This window comes from Kryptolebias marmoratus, linkage group LG3 (assembly GCF_001649575.2).
Source record: "Kryptolebias marmoratus isolate JLee-2015 linkage group LG3, ASM164957v2, whole genome shotgun sequence".
NCBI lineage: Eukaryota > Metazoa > Chordata > Actinopteri > Cyprinodontiformes > Rivulidae > Kryptolebias > Kryptolebias marmoratus.
The window spans coordinates 16,144,192-16,162,486 of NC_051432.1; the positions used below are offsets into that span (position 1 = coordinate 16,144,192).

At 42.4% G+C, this 18,295-nt stretch overlaps 1 protein-coding gene across 3 annotated transcripts; it reads left to right on the forward strand.

The window, feature by feature from the left end:
* The first annotated feature begins 762 nt into the window (after positions 1–762).
* arfip1 (ADP-ribosylation factor interacting protein 1 (arfaptin 1)) lies at positions 763–16,525 on the forward strand. 3 transcript variants are annotated; one of them, XM_017407784.3, is made up of 10 exons: positions 763–1,049; positions 3,068–3,399; positions 7,420–7,521; positions 9,060–9,168; positions 9,753–9,854; positions 11,376–11,488; positions 11,780–12,001; positions 12,991–13,148; positions 13,385–13,559; positions 13,661–16,525. In XM_017407784.3, the coding sequence occupies exons 2-10, from the start codon at positions 3,070–3,072 to the stop codon at positions 13,814–13,816; spliced, it is 1,467 nt and encodes a 488-aa protein (XP_017263273.1). In that variant the 5' UTR covers positions 763–1,049; positions 3,068–3,069; the 3' UTR covers positions 13,817–16,525. The 3 variants fall into 3 exon arrangements, with proteins under 3 accessions (XP_017263273.1, XP_017263282.1, XP_017263292.1); XM_017407793.3 differs by lacking the exon at positions 9,753–9,854 and having other exon boundaries at positions 765–1,049; XM_017407803.3 differs by lacking the exon at positions 3,068–3,399 and having other exon boundaries at positions 765–1,049.
* Positions 16,526–18,295: the final 1,770 nt, after the last annotated feature.

Here is an 18,295-nt window from a genome sequence, read left to right on the forward strand (position 1 = left end):
TACAAACTCAGGTTCAAACTACAAGCCTATGGTAAAGATGGAGGCTTATTTGATGGAAAGTGTCTTTCTTAGAAAATGTGTTGCCCCCAAGACTGTAATCTTTTTTTTTTTTTTGTTGCCCGAGATTTGATTGATGACCTTGTCCATCCCCCTTTTTGACTAGTTATTATTACTGGAACGGTGTTTGTGTTTAGGCCCCACATACGCTCAATTTTTGTTCCCAGGTCTTTATATTTAGCCAGTTTTTCAGTAATTTTAACAGAGAGGTGTTACTTTTTGATAGGATGGACATATCTATAAGAAGGCTTTTCTGTTTTTGATGACAGTGGCTGGCCTCTTGGCACCAATTTCTGTAGCCGTTCGTATTATAATTATTATTATTATTATTATTATTAGTAGTAGTAGTAGTAACAGTAGTACAACAAAAGCAGTACATTTATGTTCTTAAAAAGTAAAAGTTCTCATTATTTTTAAAAAGTTAGAGGTAGATTTTCCTCTTTATTGAGTGTATCTTTTACTAAAACAGAGGTATTTTGTTCTTCACACAATGTAAAACTCTCAAACAGTTTTTGAACTATTTTACGTTACCTTTACATATACACTGCGCCAATACTGACGAGCCAAAAGAGTTTACAGATAAATTTGATAGACTATTAATAGAGTCGACCTTTCATACTCCAGAACACCAGGTGGCAGTAATGAGCAATAAAGGCGTTTCTCAAAGCGGCGAAATAATAAACTGCGGACATCGCGTTTCAACAGCAGGGGGCGCTCGCCCGCAGCAAAAGATGAAGTTCGCCTTAAACGATTAGACGTGGGCACACACAGGCAGTTGGGTGTCTCTTTCCGGGGTCCAAACATCACTTCTGGTGCGGTCAGGGAGCGTTAAGGACCACCGACGATAAATCGGCAGCGAATCTATGCACCGGTTTTCGCATTGCCAGCACGCGCAGCACCTTTCCAGAAAACAAAACGTCCAGCGAGGGCGCAGCGCCACCGCTGAGGACTTTAGTTAACCCCGGCTAACAGTTAGCCACATCCGCAGTCAGGTAACGTCCACAACTTCCCAGCTCCGCCGTTTGTCTTGTAGCTCTGAATTACACGTTCATTTGGTTTAATCTTTAACTAGTTAAACTAGAAGTCTCCTGTTAGCTTGCTGTCGCAGAGCCGAGTTACTGGAAGCTAGCGACTCTGACTTGAGGCGTTCACGGCCAACCAAACAAGCTGGACATTCTCATTCCGACGAAAGGAGCGGCTTGTCGGTTGCTCATTCACGCATTTGAGGCGATTCCGTGACCAAAAGCGGCTTTAAAGGGTTTTATTTATCACTTTTAGACGCCTTTTTGTATAAGTCACGTGACTTAATTGCTGCAACAGGTGAGACGCCCAACCCTGTCAAACGCTGCAGAGGCTTTTCCGGGATGTCAGCTTGCATAGAGTTGCCACAGGTTACTGGTATCTGGTATAAAAATCCACACTGTAGAAAGAAACAGACAGCAGAGACCGTAAAAAAACAAACAATGTCATGTTTTCTTTCTGATGGTTAAAAAACCTAAATAAGTCATGCTGGAAACTTTAACCCCGAGATTTCTGTGTAAATATGCAAGAAATCTGCATTTTATTACATCTCCTAAAGGCGAAATCTCAATTAGAACAAATTAAACAAGAAATATACAACCTTTTATTAATAAGACAATGATCTGGTGTTATATTTCATTTTCAAGCTTTAGTATTTATTCATTATTTTGTCAGGAGCCAAAAAAAACAATACAGGTATGATTGGAGGTAACAGAGGAGGGCTTGGAGCCATATCAGAGGGAGTGAACCAAAGACCGGATAATGAGAGAAGTTACTTTTGTTGTAACAAAAAGTCAAGGAGTTGCACTTGAACACAACACCAGTATGCGTCCCACACTCGGAGCACATCTTTAACCTTGTTTAGGTTCTACAAAGTGCTTCGTGGCGCGTCTTATTTAACCCTAATGTTGTATGCATCGTAGTTGACCTGTGCAGAGCTTTTCCACACAGATGCAGGTGTGTCGTGCGCAGCCGGCGGTTTACGACGACGCGGTGGCTGGCTGATTGAAAACGCTGACTTTCTGACCCGAGGACGGTCACTTTACACACCGAGGGTGGAATAAAAACCGTGTTCCTCCTTTATGCAGTTAAGGAAGTGAATTCAGGAGGCCGCTCCCATCAACATAAAACTTATTCGAGTTATCTTTGAGAGCAGTTGTGTGTTGCTTTGCTGCAGGAACAAATTAACCCAAAGTGTATCATAACGGAGCAATCAGACCTCTCTACGTGGGTCCAAAGCTCCTTTCTACAAGGAAGTACTTGGGAGGTTTTGCGTAGATATCTCTAGATTTTTGTACTTTGTCTTCATCTATCATGTTCTGAATCGTCCTGTGTCAGTGTGACCTTAAAGTGATATATTTAGAAGTGGGGTTCTGTGTGACGGTTATGAATTTTGTTTGCTTACCTGTTGTAAATCGCTCTTTAAATGACCTCAGTTTGGAGAAATATTTTCGTTCTGCCCACACCGATGAGCTAATTGCTTGTCCAAGTGTGGGGCCAGGACTGCAGTGGACTTCTGCCAACTTAAAACGACCGCAGGCTCTAAAATATTGTATAATTCACGTAAATGCTATTTTTATAAACCTTATATGGCCATATGGCCAATTTCTGACAAAATTCAATAATTACCAACAAATTCAGAGTGTTCTTGCTTAAACTGCTCATCCGCACCATCTACAACAGGTTAGATATTGCTTATAATCATTCCACAGAACCCTACTTAGTACTAGCCAATAAAGGTAGTAGTCATTTTTTTTACGTCTTTAGTCCTGAAAGGGGAGAATAGGATGCTTCTTTTTGTAGATATTTCAATGTTTCAGCTTTTGTGAAATGCATCACAAACAAAGTTTACTTTAAATGAACTTCTTTGCCTTCAGCCTACAACATCTAAGATCTGTTTACATCCGAGCACAAACACAGGACAGTACAAAGCGAGGAGTCAGGCGGCCCCGTAGGACTTTTTCACACCACCCTGTCTGTCTTCTTTCAGGTATGTCTGATGTTAGTCTTGAGGCTGAGTCGGGGAAGGCCTCAGCCGAGGACCCTCAGCAGGATTGTGAGGAAGCTGAGAAAGCGAAGGAAAGTTTGAGTGAGGATCTGCCTCCCCAGGGCGTAGACAGTAGCGGGGGTGGAGAGGACAGAGAAGACGTAATGTACGACATTGATATTAACAGTGACGAAGACCAAGCAGGACCCCGCAAGAAGGACGTTCAGGAGCAGGGCGAGGGTAGTCGGAGCATCAGTGTAGGCGAGGATGCGAAACGCCACGTTGAGTCGACCGAAACGCCCGGGGGAAATGGAGATTCTTGCTCTGAAACAAAGGTGATATTTACCTTCGGGTTGGGAAAAATCAACCCCGTCTAAGCGCTTCCTCTCTGTGCTTTGCTTGTTTCGCTTTCTCCCCCCTCCTCTTGGTTTGCCGGGGTGGTGGTAGTTTCTTTCCTTTGTAATCATTGGGTTTAACCTGACGATCAGAAACGACACATGCAGCTGAGCTAGAATGGGACGTTTTGTTTCTTTTTGTTTACCTGTGTGTTGGTTGGGGTCCTTCAGATTCGGTTCGCTTTGCTGGAACTCAGAGGAAACAACCTGATCTTGGTGGGTGGCCTTCATGCTAATTAGCGTGTTGCTCTGCAATGTTCCTCGTCTAGTTTTTTTTGTTCTGTGCAAAGATTTTCTCTCTTCCTCCGGCTTCTTGCATAACGAGCTCTGATACGTTTGTCTCTGCTGTTTGACACTGTGTGACATTCATGCATTTTGTTGAAGCACAAAGCGTTTGCCATCATCTCTGTCAGAAGTAAGTATTCACTTCCTTACAAGGTTCATAATGTGAATTTGTGACTGTTTTCTCCTCCTGTATGCTGTGTGCATACAGTGCTTAACTTTTTTTTTTAATAAGTCACATGGCTGGGTAAGAGATTTGGACTCTGTCAGTCCCACACTTCTTGTGCTTCTGGAATGTGTAATTCTTCAAGATGTTGCTTCATATTCGTCAAATTTTTTAGATTAGAATCATAATAACTTCCTATTTTTAAGATTTATTTTGTTAAACATGATGTGGCGTGGGTGTGTGACATCAGCGTGTAGCTTAACAGGCCAAACGTGAGGATTTCCTTTTCTGCTGATGCACAGAGGTGAACAGGCAGCTCATTGTTGCCGTCCATCCCTCCCACATCACGCTGGCTCGTATCCAGGATACTGAACTGTGTGGAATCATAAACTCTACCTTGTCTCTTCACATGCCTGATTTATTCAGAGCCACTTAGCTATTGTGTGTGTGTGTGTGTGTGTGTGTGTGAGCTCCACAAGGTTAACACGCTTTAACAAGCCGTCCCGCTCGGCGTTTGCAGATGGCGAGGGTGAGCGGTTTGGCTCTGAGATCTGATTATCATCTGCTGATGTCTGTCGGTCTCATCCCTGTTAGGTTGTGGAATATAAAATGATTCAGACTCATAGTTTTCTCACGGCTTTAATTTAATTAGAACGTTTATTTATTTATTTTTTGGACAGTCTTTGCAGTTTTTAGTTTTTGCTTTTGTTGTAAACGCAGGTAAACGTAAAGTCAGCCATTAGGCCTGTTTGCCTTGCAGTGTGTTATCAGGCAGGCGGAGCTTTGTGTTTCTGTCTGCCTTCATGAGGGTGTCCTATGGCCTTTAAGTATTCATGTGGCTGTCACACGACACACTGAGCTGCAGGTGAAGTCTTTGTCACACATCCTCACAAAGACTCATTGCTCTTCATAGCTCATATTCTGCTTCTGTATTTAGAATATTGGCTATAAATTAGACTTTCAAGGCTTCACGTTTCTTCTGTTAGCATCGTTGGACAAGTGTCGATCGAGATATTTTGTAAAGTTCAGACCTGTTGGTGTTTTAGTGGAACTGCAGCTGAAGACGCTTTAAGTTTGGAGCAGGGGTGCAGAACAAGAAGAGGTGATTTAACCACTGAATCAGGTGTGTTAGAGCAGGGAAACAAGTAAAACATGCAGGATGTCCTCGAGGACCAGGGTCGTCCACCCCTGGTTTAGAGAATACAGCAGCAACAGAAGTTAGTGTTTAGTCCTTATTTCAAACTTCATATCCGAAGTTACAACACTTTTCCAAACATATTAATGTATTTTGTCCGCAGCTCTTCAGAAACGTTTAAAGAAGTGTTCTGTTTTTAGAGACGTTTTTTAAATTCTGCTTCTTTTTTTTTTTTTTTTTTGATGGTTTGTTCTGCTGACGTTGCTTTTTAAGTTCCCCAGAAATTTTCTATTGTATTCATATCAAGTGTCATGCTTCGTGTTCTTCCCTTCTTTAGAAACCTGTGTGTTTTTGGATAGTGACTGTATCTTGTTCCAAGTGAAATGTGAAATGTCTTCACTTTATTTGCACTAAATTCCTACTTTTGTTGTAGTCTTTCTGAGAGGTGACCAGTTTTGACTCGTTCAATATTGAAATTATATTTCCCTGAGTGTACTTATCACTGTTTTATGTGTTTAAAACAATTTAAATGGATGGATGGATGTATCTGCTTTAAAGCTGACGCCGCCCGTCATTTTCAGGTCACATCCTGCTTCTTTCTGACGGCAGACGTCACTATTTAGGTTGTGGGTTCAGGCCTCTTTGGTGTTTGTTGGTAATATTTTCTCGGTTCGTCTGTTAGTTTGAAGTTTCATACCCGGTGGGTAGTACACTAAATAGCAGAAGTGAGGATGCTTCCTGTAACACGGCACAGTGAACGTTTCTAAAAGAATCCCATGAATAAGCTTTCCATTTCTCTCTGAGTGAAACCACTCGGACCGTTTACAAGCCCAGGCTCCTGTTACGTGGTGATCTGGTAGCCATTTGCATTATTCAGACGATGTAGGTAAAGAATGTTGTTTCAGAGACGAACATTCAGATTTCCTAACTATCGCAAGGATCCACTCTTGCCTTTTGTTGCTCCGGCTTTCTGCAGTCGGGGATCCAGAAGTAGCGCGCAGATTAGGTCAGCGTTCCAGTTTCAAAGTCCTCAGTGATTAAGTCATAAACTGTGGAACCAGCACAGCCCTGTCCTCATCCTCCAGCTGCAGGCACGCCAGCTCCTCGCAGCATAATGTGAACCGTATGTAGCCACAGTCTGCCCCCCCCCACCCTGCGTCACGCCGCGAGCCAGCATGCAGATGTTCAGCAGTGAGCTCCTCACAATTTTCAGCCATTTTTCTTCACAGCTTCGCTTCGTGCCGCTTCGGCTGCCGGTGAAACGTGCAGTCGTAAAGCCGAGACTCCTGCAATCCAGGTTGATGTGAGGCGGTTTATGATTCGCTGACGAAGCGGGTGCAGTCAGTGGCAGCAAAACATCGGAAAAAAATCACAAAATGGAGGCAGCTCATGTCTGGACACACCTGGTCGTCTGCTTATCAATACTATTCCAACAAAAACAAAGTTTTCTTCCAGTTTGGTGAACTTTTTGGACCTATATTAATTAGCCTGGAGCTGTCTTCTCTTTCACACGTTCCATCTTGTTAGTCTGGTCTGCTGAAACAGATTCTTGTCTTTAGTGTTTGATGGACGCACCACTGGAGCCTGTAGGAGCGTATGTGACGTGTTGACGGGCTTTAATAGACTGTGTGAGGTATTTTGGTAGGGAAAACTTGTATGAAACAAAACAATCTGTGACTGGTTGTGCTTTAAAAAGCACGTTTTTTTAAAAAATCATAATAAATCGAGTAATTCAAATGTTTCTGCATTCGAAGAGTTGTCAAACGCAGCCATGAATTAGACCAGCGTTTAATACAGGACACACGTGGTCCAAATAGACTGGCGTCTCTGTAAACGGCAACAAAACGCCAAAGCATAATGGGCGCCACGTTTATTCAGGCGGTCGCCGTGGAGATGCAGAGTGTGTGCAACCCGTGCAGGATCACCTTCGCTCACAAACGTTGTGACATGCGCTGCACTCCGCTACGCAAAAATGAGCATTTGACATTCTCCTGTAACTCTGATTGTTACACGGAAATTGTGTCGTAAAAATAATGAGTTTTCTGATGAAAAATGTTGAACTCTTCAAGCCTAGAAAGTCATTTAAAGAAAATGTAGGCATGAGAGGGTGGACGGATAATTTACTGCGACTGTTTGGCAGCTTTTAGACGCTGTGATGATGTCAGATGTTTAACAGGATATTGAATTCAATCATGGTTTTTTTTTTTTTTGTATAAAACTGTCTTTTCTTTAGTAAATCAACCAGTCAGTTTTTGCAGCTCCATATTTCCCACTGCATCGGTGTCCACAAGATGGCACCTGACTACGCTCATATCCCAAGAGATCCATCCTGAATCTTCCTGTCTCCAGCTGCTTTATTTTGCCCTCCTCGTTGCAGGAGAGCACGATGGCTGAGGATTCCCACAGAAGCTCAGCCGCTGAGATCCCAGTCACCAGCAATGGAGACCTGGATCCGAGCCCGGAGAAGGTGCTCCAGAGGGTAAGGCCTTCAGAGGACACGTCGTCTTCAAACGCTCTTTTAAGTCGTGGAAAAAGTTAAACCTCCTTGCTTCGTGTGTTCTTCTCCCAAGTCTTCCTGTGGAGAGATGGTGGCTCTTCTTTGTTTGTTTGTTCCAATTACAGCAACATAAAATAGAAATCTGAACAACAATCGGTGCACAAAGTTGTTATTCTGACCTGAGTTCGCTGTAATAAAAGTCTTCAGTTCGGGTCCACCTAAAGAAGCAAAGGTCCAGAGGATGTGTACTGTAGTTAGAATATAAAATCTATTCATTATTATGAAATAAATATAGAATATATCCTGTTTACTACATTTTTAGTAAACTAAAATTAGTAGGAGTTTTTGAAATCAGCATATTACAAAACAGTTCTTGCGTTTAGAAAAAACTAAATATTTTGTTTCCTCTTTTTTTTTGGAACATTTTACATGTAAATAGCTGTAAGCGTCTTCAGTCAGAAACTTTTTGATATTCCCCGAGATGCTGAGGATTTTTATGTTGACTATCCAGGACGACTGATATTAAAAAACAGGGTTTGTTGTTGAACTGTTTTCTGTGGCCTGAGGTCAGATTTTAGTGGCAGCGATGGCTCAGATCCCAGATTTTAATTTTGGCCTAACGCGGATTTTAATCTTCAGCTGTCTCTGAACGAGGCAGAGGAGTTTCTCCAGAAGGAAGAACGAACACATAAGAGTTCCCTCAGTCTGAATAAAATCCTCTAGCGTCCCTCACAGCTTTTCTCTTTTCTCGTCGCTGGTTTCCTTCAGTCTCGGTCTTGTTTTATCGAGCTTATACCTCTGCAGCCATGAAGCCTACAGACAGGGACAGGGTGCCTGGAAATGCTCGAAAAGCTGCTCTGCTTAAAATAAATTACTGTAAATTCTATAAAAGGAGCACAAAAAAAAAGTTATTTTAAAATTCAACAACTGATCTGGTTCCGTACAAGAATTCACATTTATAGCTGTAATTATTTTCTAATTTTGTCCATTAAATGTCAGAAAAAGATGACAGATTGGGATTAATTCAGTCTGATTTCTTAAATTTTTGCCAGTTGTTTAAAAGAAAAAGGGGGCTAACATCTTACCCGGTAAAGCAATTCTGCACATTTAAGAAGCTGGAATCATTTCTCCAATGAAACGACCTCAAACTAAAGCAAACTGAGGCTCAATAAAAAATATTTCCTTCTATAATCAGAAAAATAATGTGACGTTGAAGAAGAGCAGCTTCTATGGTGGAGTTGTTGTCCATCGGAGCCGGATGTTTATTTATGATCATTTAATTTGCTCTCTGCCTGTGGCAGTGAAGGTGCTGCAGCTGCAAACATCTGTAACAATTTCAAAGGTTTATTACAGAAAATGAGCAAGTTACTGAAATCACTGGGAGGATTGAACATGAGAAGACTATTACTGTTCATAACTGAGGCAGTGCTTTTACACAGGCGGTGCGTTTAAGGAACAGTACTTGTGTTTTCCTCCACTAAGATCGTTTGTTTATCGACAGTATTTTTTTGTTTCTGTAGGAGTGCCAGGCCAGTAACCCCGGAGCCCTGACCCTCTCAGAGCCTGGCGTCACCTCCAGCAGCTTCGCTTCAACAGTAGAGGGCATCATTGAATCAGGACCGTACAAAGGTAACTCATTAACACCACCTTTTTGTTGCTTGTTGTTCCTCCGTTTGTGTGCTCATCGCTCCCTCGCTGAGAAGAGTTTTATAAAGCGACCGCTCATCAGTTAATTCAGTTTCATCACGTTGTTTTTATTTTACTCCAGTATTTTGTTTTACCAGCAGCTTCTCTCTGCTTGTGTTCCCAGTTCACTGCTTCTTTTTTTTTTCTTTTCTGTAAATCTTGATGAAAAATGAAAGGCAGAAATGTAAATTTGTAAATGTGGAAATTCATCAGGTTTTAATGAGCTTCCTCTGATCTCCCGTTCAGAACTCCTCCCTTTCCCTTTCATCATCCAAATGCAAATAAAACCCTCCCAACAGGGCCGAGCGCCGTCGCAGCCTGTTCACCTCGGCGTTGCCATGGCTATTTTCCGTGTTGTTCTCCCCCGGTCGAGGAAAGCCTTTTGTTCATCAGCATGTTCAGCCGGGAACATGAGGAGAGCTTCCCGTAACGGTGGCAGAGGACGCGCGTTTAGGTTTACGTTGATGGGACGTTTGCAGCGGGAGGGGGTAACGTGATAATAAATCCCAACTTTGAATATCTCCCAGGGTCGGCGAGCGTGCCCACGTCTCCTGTCACACCTGTAGCTCCCAGCTCAGCTGTTGCTACCCGCCTGGCGCGCTCCTGCAGCAATAGTCAGGCTGAGAAAGGTACCTGGGGCCGCGGTGGATGAATCCGACGCCACTGAGCCACAACCCTCTGCGCACAAAATTAACCACACTCTATTGATCTGCTGCTCCTCTTCTTTTTTTTTTGTCTTTCTCACCTGCTTCTCGCGCCCGCAGGCTGCGCCTCAATCCTAATAGAACGTCTCTTTTTGTTTGTGGGTTCTCCAAACATTTCTTTGACATCAGTGTGGGCTGACTGGTGGAGCTTGGTGCTTTGTTCTGGCTGCATTTTATTTTATTTGCTTCTTGGAGTCGTCATCCTGTTGTCTAAATATGAATGTTTTTGATGTAAATTCTTCCTATCTAAGTGTTTGTTTGGCTTGGGGGAGAAAACGGCCTTTACAGGTTCACCTCACTGGGTTTTTCAGCTTGAACTTTTTTTTTCTTTTTGCAAAAGTTGACAATCTTAATGGAGCCTTAATACTGACACAAATATATTCAACTAATTATACAGTTTATGCATATATTTCTTACCCGATCAGCTGTCGTGCCTAAACCTATGGTCTGTTTTTTAATAAAAATAACATTTATACTTAATGAAATTACTGTGCAGACCAGAGCAGAATTATTAGTCTGGGATTTGTTTTTGGCCTCTTGTAACATATAAGACCAGTATTCTCTATATCAGGCCAGTGTTTACTTTTCTAACCATCTTTTGTAGGGAAGAACCGGGCTGCTAAACCAGATCTTAATACACAACAGTTTATGAATTAATTTGAGATCCTCCTCGCTCACAGCTGTTCTCCGGGGACCAGCGTTTGTGACATTTACTGTTCGTTGTAACTCGACACCCCAAATACACACAAATCGTACAACCCCATTTTTTTTTTTTTCAAAACGGGTGGGGCGTTGTGTAAGAAACATAAATAACAGAATCCAATGATTTGCAAATTTCACGTGTTTGCTGCAGCAGAAGCTCACTGATTGTTTTCAGTGTTTGCTTGAGAATATACTGAGCCTTTTATGGCCCTTTTTGATTAATTGGTTGCTTGTGAACCTGCTTGCTTTAAAAACAACAAAAATGAACCATAAAACAGAAGAGTAAAGTTGTGTATATGCACAAATAAACTGTTATAAAGATTCTTTTTTTCCCCCCTCATAGATTTAATCATTTGCAACACATTTGTCTAAATGTTGTCTAATATTTAAATCTAAAAAAGTGAATATATCAGTTATTTCTGCTCCATTAAACAGTCGTGTTGACTAATCTTTTCCACTGAGTTAAAAACCACGTCTTTCTACATTCTCCTGCTCTGTAATAATGCACCTGTCATCACTTTGACTGTAAAAGTTTTACGTTTATTCCAGTTAAAAAATTCTCAATGAGACATTATTTTTAAATGTTAGGATTTTCTGCTGACAGGACAATGTTATGTCGCAGTTTAAAAATGATTACTGATTTGTGCTTTGAGACTTTTCTTTTGTTAGAAAGTCATTTCTTTTCTTTTTTTTTTTCTCCACTGCTGTTTGGTAGTCTTTCATAATTGACATTTATTTGTCCAGGAACGATAAAAGCTGAGCAGACGAGTGGAGCAGTGGTCCTTTCAGACGACCTAAAGAACCCAGCCATGGAGAAACTGGACCTTGTGAGGAAGTGGAGCATCAACACGTATAAAGTAAACCTCTCTGTCGTTGATTCATTTTTATGATTGTCCTCTACCTTTCTTCTTCTTCTTCTTCTTCCCGCAGCTTTAGTCCCACTTCTCTTAGGTAATTACAGAGTTGGCAGAGAAGTGACATGACAACAAATGATTGATATGCTGTCTTTTGGTTTTACTTTGTTCCCTCAGATTGCTTCTTTTCCCTTTACTCACCACAGTAAAAAAGTCCCTGCAGTCGGTGTTAATATTCTTAAAAGGACTTAAATTGTTGCCAGCGTGTGTCTGTAAGCCTGCTGTCCTCTGCAGTGTACCAGACAGATCCTGTCAGAGAAGCTGGGTCGGGGCTCCAAGACCGTCGACCTGGAGCTGGAGGCACAGATCGAACTGCTCCGTGAGAACAAGAGGAGGTACCAGAATGTGATCAAGCTGGCTCAGACGCTGGCCAATCAGCTGTCTCTGATAATGCAGACGCAGAGGCAGCTGGGTGATGCCTTCGCCGACCTCAGTCTGAAGTCGCCAGAGCTCCACGTGAGTCCAGAATTATGGTACTGTGGTATTATGGTATGGTTACTGTGTTCTTTAGTCTTCCCTCTGACTCGGTAAGAGAAGCAGAATTTCAGTGAACCTTTAAGGTGAACTCTGCTGTGACTGTTGGAGAGAAATCAGCAAATTTTCCATTTCAGGCCCACCGAATTGAGTGTGTGGCCGTGTTTTGAGCTGCAGGCATTTAAAACTCCTGGGTTACTTTCATGTGCACAACTGTATTCTAATCTGTGCACATTTCATTGCTCACTTTGTGCCCACCTCGACTTTCATGTCTGAATCTACTGGAGTACACGTTTAAAATAAAGATGGAGCAGACTTGGATCAGTTCTAAAATTATTAATCATCCGTGTGGTTTTCAGACACAGACGTTTCTTTTGTTTCTTTTGATGTTTTCTATCAGAAGAGAACTCCTGCAGATGGTAAAATCCCCCTTTAGCCGTCTTAAGACAAGTTGGAGACGCCTGCAACAAAATCGAGAAGGGTTTGAGACTCGTTAAAAATTCTAGCGACAAAACTGCGAGCCTCCCCGACGCTTGCAGTGATTTTTGGGAACCTCATTTTGGAGCCTCTCTGGTGAATACAGTGAGATCCTGGCTTTAAAAGTTGCAACATCAGCAAATGAAAGCAATATGAGGTTTGGAGCAAATCAAAATCACTTTGCACTACAACTGAAATGATGATAGCCTTCATTAGTCTTGATGGAGAACTCCAACTATTAATGGTCTTGTTGTCTTAAAAGGCTGCAAACCCTGAAGCACAGCTAATATTTCAGAGCCTCCCGTTCCTCTGTGTCCTCCTGCTGAGTTAGTTTTAACGTTAATTGGTTTGAATACCAAACGCATAAAGATTCAATTTATTTACGGTCAGCTTTTTTTCACAAGACAATGTTCACAAATTTCATTATTTCCTCGAACAATTTGAAAAGAAAACGACAAACAAAAACAAAACCTGTCGTGAATTTTGTTCTTTAGGAGGAGTTCGGTTACAACGCCGAGACCCAAAAGCTTTTGTCCAAAAATGGAGACACGCTGCTGGCTGCCATCAACTTCTTCATCTCGAGCGTCAACACACTCGTGGACAAAACCATCGAAGACACCATGCTGAACATCAAACAGTACGAAGCTGCCAGGTAGAGTTTGCTCCCAGTTTGGCGCCAAAATAATTTACTGAAAAACTCAAAACATCTTGTATGTCATTGTTTTTTGTTTTTTTACAATGTATATATTTATTTAATAAGTCTTGATTGTTAAATCTGTTTTTCATGTTTCACATATTTAGTCTTAATAAAGTTCTTTTCCATTTGAGTCGTCACCGTGTCTGTTTCCACACACCACGCTTAACGGTTATGTATCAAAACGATTCCAGGGTCGAGTACGACGCCTACCGCACCGACTTGGAGGAGCTGAACCTGGGTCCGCGTGACGGAAACACCATGCCGAAGATCGAGCAATCGCAGCAGCAGTTCCAGGTCCACCGCGAGAAGTACGAAAGGATGAGGAACGACGTGTCTGTGAAGCTGAAGTTCCTGGAGGAGAATAAGGTCGTCCGGACGCCAGCGTCTCCCTGCATATGATTGATTTTTAAAATAAGCGGCTCCTGTAAAGTGCGGTCATCTTTCTTATTTATTTCCTGCTCCTACAGGTGAAGGTGTTGCACAACCAGCTGATCCTGTTCCACAACGCCATCGCTGCGTATTACGCTGGAAACCAGCAGCAGCTGGAGCAGACGCTCAAGCAGTTCCACATCAAGTTGAAAATGCCAGGTGCGGACAGTCCCTCTTGGCTGGAAGAGCACTAAAACACTCCCCAATTTTTTTATTTTATTTTTTTTTTTGAGACACTGTTGGCTCAGTTTGACATGAAATGTTGGATGCTACAGAAACTACAGAAACCTCCTTTCCCTTTTTGCTGTACTGTCGCTGCTTTTCAAACTTTCAGAATTGTAAATTTTCTAACAAAATGCACAGAAAGGAAAAAAAAACTAACACCTTTTGGGTCGTTTTTTTTTTTGTTTGTTTGTTTTTCCTACTGTTGTTTCGAGTCATGAGAGACACTTTTATACCGTCTGTGGGATCTTTTGAACAGGAGTTGCTGCAGTAAAAACACACTTTGAAACTCTAAATGGCCTTTTGTATATTCCAGCATATGAATGTTGTATTTCTAGCACAGCAGACGTGTTGGTGGTGTTCCGGCAGCTACCGGATCAAAGGAACCGCCGGTTACCTTCACAATCTTCACTTCTGTCAGCTGACGGAGACGAGCGGTTTTTATTCTTTTCCTCACCTGTTGTGACACATTTGAATCACACACATTGGTCGCTCTTTATCTCCACGAGCAAACTGTGACAGAAATGGTAGTTTGATATTTTGAGGAGTGTTTTTCTTTTTCTTCTCGCCAAGATTTAAGTCGGGCAACGTTCTCTGCTCAGTTTAGGGCCTCGACCAACAGAATCGCTTTGCAAAAATGATTGGAAACGACAGGAAGGGGAAGTTTAAAAACGCATATATCTACATTTATTAGGGATGCACCAATTAACTGGTTAATGACCGGAATCCATCAGGTTTAAGTTTGAGTGACCAGCCATTCTGAAACTCCTTTTTCCTTGTGTCAGTGAACGCACCAATCACTAATCAGCTAACTCATGCTAACAGTAGCACATCTTTGAATGACCTCAGTTTGGAGAAATAGTTTAAATCTGAGCTAACGGCTCAGACTGGAGCTGATTGCTGCTGCCTTTAACGTGACTTGAAATAAGTGACGTGAACACTGTTTTATAAGCATTTTGCTTTGCTGACAGTTTCACGTTATGTTCTGTAGAAGCCCAAACTACAGCAGCAGTTAGGTGTAGCACTTTCATTAGGAGCATCCGAGCGATCTCTACCAGACCAACCGTGTAAAATGAAACTGACGGCAGGTAGCCATGAAGTGTTTAAGACTGTGGGCGTTTTAAGGCATGTCAAACAAGCCTTTAGCCCGTTAGCTCGTCAAAATTCAACCGTTTCTCCAAATCGAGGTGGTTCAGAGACATTGTTTATGACTTCTTATAGTCAAAGGAAGTTAAATGGGTTTAAGAAGCTGCTAAAGAAAAACGAGATTTCTCTGGAGGTCATTTCTGCTCAGGCTTTTGTTTTCCTTTATGGTGCCTTAGAGGTGTGCAAAGAAAGATGATAAGGAGCTAATATATGGTTTCCTGTGAGGTTTGTTTCAGCTGGCTTTTATTAGTATAAATATATCTTATTAGTATAAATATATCTGAAAACCTCGGAAACAGACTCATAAAGGTATATAACGGTTCAGTGTAGCCAGAAATAAATGTATATTTATTATAGTTCTCAAAGAGAAATTGGCTAAAATCAATATCTGCAGCTCTGACATACAAAAAATTAGATATATTGGACCTGTCCAAGGAAAGTAATTGATGCATCTCTAATAAGTAAACATCTGCACACCTCTCACCTCACCATGTTGAAAGCCAACGTGTACAAACTCCAGTTGTGGTTTTCCAGATGGTTCTGAGGTGATCCTCCTCCCCTCTGATCGCCGATGAGCTGTGGAGCTGCTCTTAACCTCTGCCTCCATCTTCACGTGACTCAAAATGGATTTAAAAAGGCTTGAGCGTTTTCTCCGCTTAATGCCAACAAAACCAAAGTGAACTCTTGGTCGATTTGAGCTAGTCTCCGTTCAGAGCACCGAATGGGAAATAGTGTTGATTCTCCTTTTAAAAGAAAACAAAAAAAAACAAACAGGAAATGACGGACCAGCCTTACGTGACTAAATGTGCCTTGAAATCTGTTCTGTGCACTCTTATCTTTTTATTTTTGTTGTTTTGTTTATCTTGATGAAACTGAACGGACCAAACAGTCCTACCTGCACACAGACCCTCGGAGGGAATACAGACAACTAAAAACATTGTTTAAAAAAGTAACTCCAAGAACTTTGCTAAAGGAAAAAAAAAACAACTCATTTTAAAGGCATGATGAGCTTAAAGTTTTTCTCATGTTGCACTTACGCACATTTATGCATTCGAGACTACAAAACTCCTGCAAGAACCTGTGTATGTACAGTGTAAACCAAAACATAAATAACTTGAATTATTTTTTTTTTCCTGTAAAGACCAGCATCCTTTTCTCGGCTGCTATCCGTTTACTGCATTTGGGCTTTGTGAAAGTGTATTTTACAAAGAGGACCCATCTGTTTCGGTCCTCTTTTTGTGTATTTGTACTCACTATAGCAGTTTGAGAGTGTGAATATTGTACAACATTCTATGACTTCCTCGAAATAGATGGATATAAATATATATATTTGTAATCTCTATTTTACTGTTAGATCAACCAATGCAGCCATTTGGCTTTCGTTTTCCTGAAAACCTCCAGAATTATATACTAGTACTGCTATGTACTAGTTAAAATAGATATTTTGTAATAATAAAACATGAACTAATGTTGGTTTAAAAGGATTCTGAATGTTGTGATTTAACTGTGGAAAATAAAAGTCTCTCTTTCTTTAACTTTGTGTAGGTTTTTGTTCTTTTTATCGCCTGCCGTCGAAAGTGATGATTTGGTCGTTTTATGTACGCCTGGAACTCACTTTTGGAGTCTACCCCATTCAAGATGGCCACCACAGCTAATCGGCCTTAGAAAACGCAAAAAGGGGGGCTAAACTCGATCGGTTTTACAGATATTCAGCTAAAATTTGTTGAGGTCGTAGCTGAGGGTGCTACGTGTTGCTTTTTAAATTTTAATTTTAAGTTTTTTGCACTAAGCCTGTGCTCGTTCTGCCAGCACGGGTCACATTTATGCTCATGAACTCTTTCTGTCAGAGACCCATCTGCAACGGGTAAGATATTATTTGCTCCTAACTTTTAGACAGCTCCCCACTTCAAAAGATCTGAACTGTCACTTTAGCTGGGTTAAACGGAACTATAAACGTGGGCACGTCTTGAAAACAGCAGCTCATCCTGACGCACCTGCCTCCACTGCTCCACCTGAGCCTGCGCTCCTGCGTTTGCGCCGCGAGCTGCCGCTGCTGTGCGCGCGGGGAGGGGCGGGCACGTGAACGCGCCTGTTCCACCTGGACCAATCAGCTGGCAGGAGGCAGAGCGCACGGCCCACCGTCTGCCGCCGCTGCGGGCGGCGCGCGCCTGTCTGCCGCTGACGCTCGGCCGGGACGCCAGCACGGCTTCACCTGGGCGGCTCGCAGCGCTCCGAACCGAACACGTCCCCTCCTGCGAGAAGTACCCGAACTCCGGAAGGTCGTTCGGAGCGGAACCCGCATCCCGACGAGCCCCCACCACCCCACCTCTCCTCCTTCCTCCTCCGTCCGGTAAGTGAGGCGGGACGGCTCCGCCGCATCGCGGATGCGCCGCGTGCGAAGTCTCCCCCGGACGGTCGGAACCACCGCGGGAGACACGTTCGGGTCCGGGAGACAGGTCGGAAAACCAGGACACTTTGGTGGTTCGTTCAGGCGAAGCGATGCGGTGACAACATGATGTGTCCTGCAATGCAGTCCGGGTCCAAAATGACATCAGTACCAGAGTCAGAGCAGAACCCTCGGTTTGTTTATGTTGTCCTGTTGGCAACATAACCAAACAAACAAGTATTTAAAGCACTTCTCTGGAGCGGTTTATCATGGACTTTAAGGAAAGCAATGCTGCTGCTAAAAGCATTTAGTCATAAATTACAAGTAAAATGTGGTTCTGATGTTTGTTTACCATCAGCTGTGGAGGACTTCCTGCTAACAATCCGACTTTAGAGCAGAGGGTCCCAAAGTTGGGGTCCAGACTCCACCTTGGGTCAGGAAGCAACAGGTGGGGGGTCCTGAGGGAGTCTACAGGAATGAAATAAAATGTGAAGCTTGTTGCCAAAGGGACATGTCACAAAATATAAACTGGGTTTATGCCGAAGAAGCCGAAGGAAGCGGAACGCTAGCTAAAAGCAGCAAAAGACGAGCTGAAAGCTAAAAGGAGCAGAACAGTCGCTGGCAGCTGAACTATAGCAAAAGGTCAGCTAAAAGGTGGAAAATGCTAGTTAAAGGAAGCAAAAGGTCAGCTAAAAGTGAAAAGTGTCACAAAAGCCTAGTTAAAAACTAAAAGTAGCAGAAGGTTAGGTAAATGTAGCAAAAGCCTGACTAGAAGCGAGAAACAGCCAAAAGCTAACTAAAAATCTCAATAGCTGAGCTAAAAAACTAAAAGTGTCACAATGTTGGTTAAAAGCTAAAAGTAGCAACAGGTTCAAACTAAAAGCCAAATGTTAAAAACTAAAATCAGCAAAAGAAGACA

Bases quoted from the DNA above. Each gene is read 5' to 3' on its own strand.
- arfip1 (XM_017407784.3), top strand. From the start codon at position 3,070: ATGTCTGATGTTAGTCTTGAGGCTGAGTCGGGGAAGGCCTCAGCCGAG. The intron at 7,522-9,059 runs GTAAGGCCTTCA...TTGTTTCTGTAG, and splicing joins CGGAGAAGGTGCTCCAGAGG to GAGTGCCAGGCCAGTAACCC. The intron at 9,855-11,375 runs GTACCTGGGGCC...TTATTTGTCCAG, and splicing joins CAATAGTCAGGCTGAGAAAG to GAACGATAAAAGCTGAGCAG.